The following is a 9142-nucleotide window of genomic DNA, read 5'->3' as shown; positions in this document are numbered from 1 at the left end:
TGCTGTCAAACTGTTCAAAGTTTTGTTTGGACTAAATACAAGAACCAACAAAGATTCAACTGAAGCCCAACTTAGACACTGTATTGCATAAAAGAGGCAGTGGATCAAAGTAAATTTCATGCCAGCAAATTTTTCAGTATTTTTGAACACTTAATGTGGATCAGCGGAACAGAAAAACGATTTTTTTTTTTTTTTTTAAAAGCTGCCGTTTCAAGAGAGAAATGTTAGGCTTCTGTTATGTTCAGGGAAACCAGGCTGTAGAAACTTTGAATTCATCTAAAAGTCCCTTTATTGTTAAAGTTGTGTCCCTGTTGGTTATTTCAGTAAAAAAAAAAACTCCAACATTTCTGTCGCACTTTGATGGGAAACAAAATTGTTCTCAAACAGAGCCACAGTCATACCAAGTATCATTGATTCTAAAAAAAATGGTGTGGGTAACATTTAGTTAACATGACTTAATGCAGTGAAAGTGAATGGCATTCAATTTACTTTCAAAACATTAATTGGGTGGCAAAAGTCATCACAGCAGAGATGTAAAACCTCAGATTAGCCATGCAGGTAGTCTTGGGTTAGATACCATTGGGGGGTAAGTAGGGCAATATGGTGGATGTTTGTTTTGGGTGAAATGACTACAGGCTGTGGTCTCTGTGAGCCCAGTTTTGGTGGACAACATGTTGTAGGGATTAGCTTAACTGTCACTGTTGTGGTTCTTTTTTTTCCTGGGCTAAACAATAGAGCCATTACAATTTCCAAACCAAGAGAAGCCACTTCAGTTTCTCGTGGTTCTCTCAAAGAGTTCAGGGCTTAATGAGACTACAACCATAACTGCAGAGTAATTTCAGTAGCCAATCATCCTCCTTCATAGCTTATTTTGGTTTTGATTTGGTATTTTTTGTTTTTACACTGAGAGGTTTAGACATATTATGCAGCCCAGCAAAGTACACAAGGAACCTGAAGGTCTTTTCCATAAGTGCACTGAAATGGCCACACAAAGAAAAAAACACCACCTTAACAAGCATAATATGCACTGTCCATAGCATTGAGAAGTGCAATTAAAGCCAACCTCACTTTTTCCATAACAAGTGTGTACACTGACGGGAAGTTTTACTGGAACCACTGTCTTGATCTAATTCTTTACACATGCAAAGTCCTATTTTGCCATTAGACTTGGAACAAGAGCAAAGGCATTTGGCGTAAATTGTATCACAAATCAAATTAGGTTTGCAGATAAATGAAATAGTGTCACGAATTTGCACTGAACTCATCAAGGGGGATGGGACGTTGTGAACAGCTGCAGAAGCTCAGGATCACATCTGTTGGGCGAGACACAATAAAGTTCAGGCCACACTGTGTTTCTCCAATTGCTGACCATTGTTATCCAATTGCAAGCTATTCACTTTGATTTGAGTAAATTTTAGATCTAAAGTTTCCAGACAACAGCACAACACACCTATCCACACATACAGATCAGTAAAGATGAGTAGGGTATGGTATCTAATGGTGTGAATTATGTCCTTTGTAGATTGATATTAGAACAACATGTTTGGCTGGCACACCACCACCAGCACCGCATCAACATTTAGCTGGCACTACACTGACAGATCTGATTTAGTGTGGCTTACCACTGACAAACATGGAACAGTCAACATGTGAGTGAACATGAAAGAGGTTTAAATCTGAGTTAAAATCATTATAGCCACAATAAATAACAAACTCCTTTTGAGGTAGAAAAGGTCAATAAGACAAGGGCCACCATGCCCAAAGGAACTGGCATCGTTCCAAATGTGTATGTACACCACATGTTTAAATCAGCTATCAACAATATCAATATTTCAGCACGTAAGAAGTTGTTACTCATGTGCTGGAGTTTCTGAAAATGAACCAGATTAGACTTTCTGGATGTGTGCCATGCTGGCTTTCTCAGGCTGGAAACACATGGAGGAAATGATACAGCCACAGAAAAATGAGCACAAATATTAAACTGAATGCCCATCCATCATTATGACAAATTTATATATTTCAAATGTTTAACATGTTGATAGTAGCAAAGCCCTAAAAATGTCTTAATTGCAACAAGGTTGAGAAGTGTTGTCAGAATATTCGAAGGTCTTATTTTAGCATGAAGACTGGAAGCAGAGGAAAGAGGTCTCATCGAATCCACTCACCAGCACTTCTAAAGCTCATTAATGAACCAAATGTAGATGTAAAACAACAATTGATGGTTTAAGAGGGATTTGCAGAGTGTAACTATTTTGTGATGTCTGTCCAGTACTTCTGTGCAGTGTCTTTGCTGCAATGTTACTATGACTGTGTTCCCACTTTTTGTTCGTAAACACTTGCAGCACACAACTCCCTGTAAAACCATAAACTGTAAATTTGTGCCGGTATGGCTGAAAGCATATTCATACATAGTATCTTGTTTGTATGGAGGTGGTAGATGTTCAGGGAGACAGTCAGGCTAGCTGATCCCTCCTGCTTCCAGTTTTGATACTAAGGTAAATTAATCACTTCCTGGTTCTAACTTTGTACTTAACACACAGCCATGAGGTTAGTATTTATCCCTCTGCAAGAAAGCAGGTATACATATTTCACAAAATGACAAAACTATTGCTTTACATTAAAGTCCACTTCATTTGCTCTAAGGTTTTGTCAAGTTTCTTTTTCCACGTCAAGAATTTCGTGCTCGACTGGGTATTTTTTGTTTCCAAACTGCTTATTTAGAGAAACATTGCTGCAGACTGTTGATGTAATCACAGCTGAGGAAAGAATATGCTGAAAATATGGTCTGAAGAGAAGTTCAAGAAGGTGCAACAGGCATTTTTTTCCCTGACAAGAAAAATGTGTTCGTATGTAAATATGAAGACAAATGGGTCCAGCCACGTGCAGCAGTACTTGACACTACCTGCTCTGATTCCTATCTGATCCAAACAGGCTGGCCACAAAGGCTATTACATTGCCCTGCACATACTGTATGCAGGAAAGACTGGGGTAGAAGAAGAGTGGGGCTCAGCTCCTCCATCATGGCTCAAACTGCAAGACATCCCTTTGAAACCCAATGAAATAAAGCTGGCCCCCAAATCACATCTGATAATCTCACTTTATCTTGTCATGTTTTAAAGCACCTTATTTGCAACTTCTGAGGGACAGGGTTTCATTTGGGTGCATCTTATTGATATCGTATCTTTTTTCTGTTGCTCCCTTATTTTTCCCTAAGCACATAAAAGCACAGCCTTGGATCCTGCACAGGAAGTGGGTTAAGAACTGAGTACTCTGCAGCCTCTCCTGGTATGCTGGTGAGACGATAAAGGAAGAGACAGACAGAGAGCCATAAGGGAAGCCCCCGGCCCTGTCTCGTGTTGCTCTCGTGCTGGTAAAGCACTGAGCCTTTGAAGAGGAACCTTAAATGTGCGGGACCAACAATCTACAAGGGATTTACTGCAGGATATGCAGGGCTTTGAACCCTCTCCTCTAGTCTCGGGATCCCTTATTTACTTATGTACAGTCATTCCAAAGTGCTGATATAATTTGATGGAAGTGCCCTGTCATGACTAAAAATAACAGTGGCACTTAGACTACACTTAGACTTTATTAATCCCACAGTGGGTAAATTGAATCGTCAGGTCAGCATAGAAACACAAAAAGGTGCACACAATGAGAAAAAATTGACAAATACATATACATAAAATAAGATAGACAACAATTATTATTTTAGAAAAAAATAAGAGCAATGAATAAATACACACACAGTATGTTTCTTCTATTCAGTTTGAGTCTGAGGTTTAAAATCTAGGGACAGTGTAAAACCTGAGCAAGAATCAAAACGACAAACAGCAATCGCAATTGCCTAAAACTACATCTGTTTACAGTCAACTGACAAAAACTCTCCATTGGCTTCAGTATATGTGACAGGAGCAAGGGTGATGTTGGGGCAGTTGGATACATCATCAGCACATCAGACTTCAACTGGTCAACCATTTCTTTTTTTCTTTTTTCAGCGGACAGTATAAAACCTATTTTTTGCTTCTGTTTGTGTTTTTTGAGGGTTTTTTTTTCCTTTCCCTCGACTTAACTAGGTTTATATTGAGACCTTGACAGTAAAATATCTCCAACCTTAAAAATAAAACTTTCTAAAAATGGATTAAATTGATCATGTTTGATCAATTAAGGCAGACAGAGGCAATCATATAGAAAATGCTTCTTTGAATCAAAGGCACAGAGAAGTGATGTATTTCATTGTTTAATTTAGCGCAACTGTAAACTTTATGACTCAATGAAAGTCCGAATGTGGATCACTGATGCAAACACTAATAAGACACAAGTGAAATCAAAGCCAGACCTTCTGTCCGCTGCATGTAGCACCTTTTATGAACCATAACAGTAGTGAAGGCTGTCTTTTGTTTGTAGCTATTAACTTTACTATCTATAATTCTTAATAATTTTCATGTAGCATTTAACAGCTTGTAAAAGTAAAAGGATGAGATCAATTTGTATATGATATACTTCCAGTGACTTTGTCTGAGAAAAAAATACCAATAAAGCTTACAGGTACAGGACCTCTTCTTACACGTTCAAATTTTTTGCATTCTGTTTTGTGATTGCACATGACCTTCAGAGCTCAAGCTCGTAACCTGAAGCTGTGAATGGTGTTAATGAGTGGCAGGGGCCTTAAAGAGTCAAATAAACGATGTCACTGGATAAACAAACTTCATATGCCCTGAAAGCACAGACAGACGGTGTTGGGTAACATAGGGATGACTGCGCACAAGTCACTTGCACAAACCATGTCTTCAAATGTCGCTTGCCGTCTTTCATCACTTAAAACATATGTGTTTATTGCCATGCCCCTTTGAGCACTAGAATCCAGAGCCTCTGAAAACTAGACCTTCCTTAAGTTAAGTACACATGCTGAGAATATCTTATTCATCGGACACAAAGAAAGGCGTGCAGTCGCTGCACATGCCTGCCCTCTTCAAAGGCCAGCAAGGGAAAGGAAAAAAAGCTCTTGATTCTAATCTAGGAGGTGTGTTGCTCTAAAAGGTGTAATCCTGTGGAATGAGAGGTGCACAGGTCTCCTCTCTCATTAACAGGTCCAATTACAGTAAAGGTGGTCTCCACATGAGGACCCTAATGGTTCCAGTGCGAGGACTTCACTGCACCCAAGGGACCCACAGGCTGGAAAAGCCACAGGACAGAAGACCGGAGCACAAACCGAGCCGAGGGCTAACAAGCAGCCACACCTCACCCTGCCTTTTCTCTCTCTTTCTCAGCTCATTAGGATCACTAAACAGTCATTTTAGGTTGGGGCGGTGGCCAGGTCTGAGACAGAGAAAGGCTCTGCTTTTATAGACAGAGCCCTCAAAGATCGCTTGTTAAAAGTAATCTCTGTGTTGAATTAAATAAAGCAACTAGTTAAGGCTGACTGACCGGCTGCTGATGTTTTACAGGCACGTACTGCATGAATGCCGCCACACTGCTGGTCCCTTTGTGGGTTCAGAGGTTACAGCGGTGAGCACTGCCTGCCCATGCTATCCATTTCTGTTGGTTCCCGTCCAAGGAGCCAACAGTGCCACCCACGAGCGCTTGCTGTCAAGGTCTTCGAGGTTTTGGTTTTGTCGGTTTTACTGCAGTCAGGCTGATGTGAAGAGGGTGAGACAACAGGAAAACACTCAGCAGTTTGGTCCGTCTGAACACCAAGGAATAGCCAAAACCTGCCTTGGTTTTTGTGTGATTGATGGAGCCCTTATCGCCAAGTGTTGTCAGCCGCTACAGGAAATAAAAGTACATTAAGTTGTCAAATGCTTCCTCGAACCCGAGGTTTCGACCAACATTTCTGATCTGATGGGTACAACACCAAATTACACCCTTGTTTCCTGCTGCAGCCATTAGACTTCCCAGGGTGCCTGGACTCTCTCCCTCAGTAATTTGCACCATTGAAATGAAAGCCAATGAAGGCAATTTGTGAGGAGATTCCTTGTAATTTTCTGAATATTCTGTGAGAGTTTCAAGACCCCAAACAGCTACTTCACACCGTGTAAAAATGTTGGTTATTTATTTATTTATTCTAAATGGCCATGGTGGGAAATTACTGAGATTCTCACTCGCATAACTGGCAAGCTCACAATCACACACACACATCCTGAACCCACTGTAAATTCTCCAGAGGTGTGATAATCTGCCAACTATTCCTCACCAATTGCAGTGAACTCAGCAACATGACAACTTGACCATAAATCTATTTGTAGGATATCGGCAGCAGGGCTTCCCATAATGCGAATGCCAGAGGAGAAATATGAGCTGATGCATGCCCATTTTCCAAAAGTACACCCAAACCTTAATCAGCAATGACGGACTTCACAAAGGCTGACGAAGATGAAAATATTTTGGGTGTCTAATGGGACTCACTTTGGAAAGAAAATGCCTCACTTTTTTGAGCTATGCAACTTACATCAAGGCATTTATTATAATGAAATAATCTAAGGTACAAGTATTACTATTGTAGACACAATAAAAAAAAAAAAAAGTTCAGTGTCTTTGGCCATCGCAGCCACATAATGAGATGAAACATGTAATTTTTGATTCATTACACTCATAAACAGCCACTGTATGATGAGATGCAGAGGGTCAGTGCAGCTTGCCTGACATCGTCAAGCCACACATCTGGCCAAGGTTGAACTGCGGCTGTTACTTTACAACTCTGGAAAACTTACTGGCAGCCAGAACATACAGATATAAAACATATATATACATACATATATACACCCCAACCTGCAATAAAGGCTATTAGCCATCTTCACTTGGAGACAATGCACCATGACATCTAGCTTTTGTAACAATATAGTGGTCTCTGCACACATATTGTTTCCCCTCTGTCCACTCTTCCAAACCACTCCAAATTATTGCAATGGCAAAGATGTAAGCAGGCGTTCAAATTGAGGTCTGGCAGTGTAGCCTGAGGTTGGATCTCCACACTCCACAGAGGAGAGACTGTGGCTTTTCCATAATTCTTCAGCCTGAGCTGGATCTCTGCTCTCAGCACTTCACAAATATCCAACACTATCACTAGTGTGAACAGGCCAAATAAAAACATAATGGGTGAGACTAAAAAACTGAAAAAAAAAAAAAAAAAAAAAAACGCCTAAAGGACACAAGTAATTACCTATCTGTGTGAGCTGATACTCTATCTGCTGCAGGAGATGTGATGGAGATGTGGCAGTGCCATCTGCTGCTCAGAAACACACTGTGAGGCATCAAAAGCAGTTCAGAGCACAACTCAACTACACTCCTACAAGTTTAATTATAATTTCAGATTAGACAAAAACTAAACTAAAACATCCACCTCGGACATATCGTTTGACGGAATGTAAAATGTTCTGGCCAAGCAGGAGCTCTACTCCTGACTTGATAAAAAAAAAAAAAAAAAAAAAACTTATAATGTTCACAGCTTCTTCTTCTTTTGATTCCACCTTTGCTGTCAAACTGCAGTAATATGGCGCTATGTTGAAACAGCAGGAATTGATAACTCTTGAGTGGGTATTAACTGGTTGGTAAGAGTATCCCTGAGGCCCCACAGAATCTCATAATCCCAGCAAGCGTCTGGACCACTTTAATGGCACTAAGACCCAGACAGAAAATTACCCCAAGTGTTAACTTTTTCCTCACATTTCTGCTGGCATTAATGATTTACGGTGGAAGTGCGCTGCACCCGAATGTGGCGTCAGGTTTGAAAGGCAATTATAGTTTATGAGAGGTCCAATCTTCGCAATTTCCAATAACGATTTGCACGAAATCTTTCACGCCATATAGCCTAATACTATTCTCACATAGTAACCCCTTAATAAACTTCACTTAACTCTCATTTAATTGTAAAATTATTTTTTTTTTAAATAACTACTTCAACAGTAACGTTATCATTGGTATTATTCATACATTCTCCCATAATGGGTCATCCTAAAGAAAAATGTGACAGATATTTTTATTTTTTTACTTTCTAGGAAAATTAAATAACTGAAATTACCTGCCCAAGGATGTTATGTTTCTTGGTGGCAGCAGCGGAGCGATTGGTGGCCGGTGTCGGTGTCTCCTCCAACAGAGCAGGCTTGATGGAGTTCGCCTTTGGGCGCGCCTCGGATACCTGGGATGTCCCTATCCTCAGTGTAGCGACGAGAAACATCACAATACAACATCTATTCCAAGTGGACACGGGCATCCTCGAAAAAATACTGAAATGTCAAAAAAAAAAGGCACAACCTCTTAAATTTAACTTTGTGTCACATGCGTCACGCTTGCCAAACTACAATACAGAAAGTAGTGGATGCCACTGAAAATCAGAAATTCAAAAGAACGACTGCGATCGACACAGATATCTGAAAACCGCAGAGAGCCCAGTGAAAGAGGGAAAAGTGAAAAGGTGGATCTGTTAAAATGCTGATACTCTGAGGGTCAGAGAGGTTTCCACTGTGTCTCTGTCTGGCTGTGAGTGAGCACTTAGTCCTACTGCCGGCTGTTTTATGATCTCGGATACTTTCTTTTTATAGGATTCTAATGAGTTTGCTTCCTCCGCCCCTATTCACAACTGACAAAGAATGAAACTGATCTGTGTGCGGCACTGCTGCTCTCGCATTGTCTTCTCGACACCGGCACCAGGAGCCCCGTTGGGAAAAAGCTATAAAATTATACACTGTGTATTTTAACTGAGCGATTGACCCTTTTTACTGCGATTCGGTTGGGCATGTAGGAAATGGAAAGAAAAAAGTCAGAGCTAAAGGGTAGTTTTGTTAGTAAGGTGGAACATTTTGCATTATCACAAGAATTAATTTATGTCTCTGGGAAATTTTCACGTATTCTCCATTGACACGTTGCCCTGACAAATGTGAAACAAAAAAAGCAGTCAGGGTTAATTTAACCAGCATTCAGGAATAATTCAGATTTTTTTTTTTTTTTTAATCGTATAACCATTGTTTCCCTTAGTGGGAAAGACATCCCCCATGATGCATGGGATAACAATGGTGATAAGGTTAGTTTTGAATTATAGAGGCTCCTTTGTTTGATTCTTAGAGCCTTGGATCAGGATAAGTTATATTCATGGTGGTTATGTAATATAGACTATTTGTTAAGTACAATGAACTCTTTCAGTTTCAGGCAG

At 40.2% G+C, this 9142-nt stretch overlaps 1 protein-coding gene across 1 annotated transcript in view; it reads right to left on the bottom strand.

The window, feature by feature from the left end:
• The window catches only part of dkk2 (dickkopf WNT signaling pathway inhibitor 2), a 13706-nt gene extending 5218 nt beyond the window's left edge, over positions 1-8488 (bottom strand). Inside the window, exon 1 of the mRNA XM_069689362.1 lies at positions 8015-8488. Coding sequence (XP_069545463.1) covers positions 8015-8206 — 192 coding nt within the window. The 5' untranslated portion in view covers positions 8207-8488. The remainder of the gene's footprint in view (positions 1-8014) is intronic.
• Between the last annotated feature and the right edge of the window lie 654 nt (positions 8489-9142).

This window comes from Brachyistius frenatus, unplaced genomic scaffold (assembly GCF_029030835.1).
Source record: "Brachyistius frenatus isolate BFR_SWC_R1_liver_20210118 unplaced genomic scaffold, ASM2903083v1 Contig_7, whole genome shotgun sequence".
Lineage (NCBI taxonomy): Eukaryota > Metazoa > Chordata > Actinopteri > Embiotocidae > Brachyistius > Brachyistius frenatus.
The sequence above is the reverse complement of the archived record's forward strand: the minus strand, read 5'-3'. Positions and strand labels throughout refer to the sequence as shown.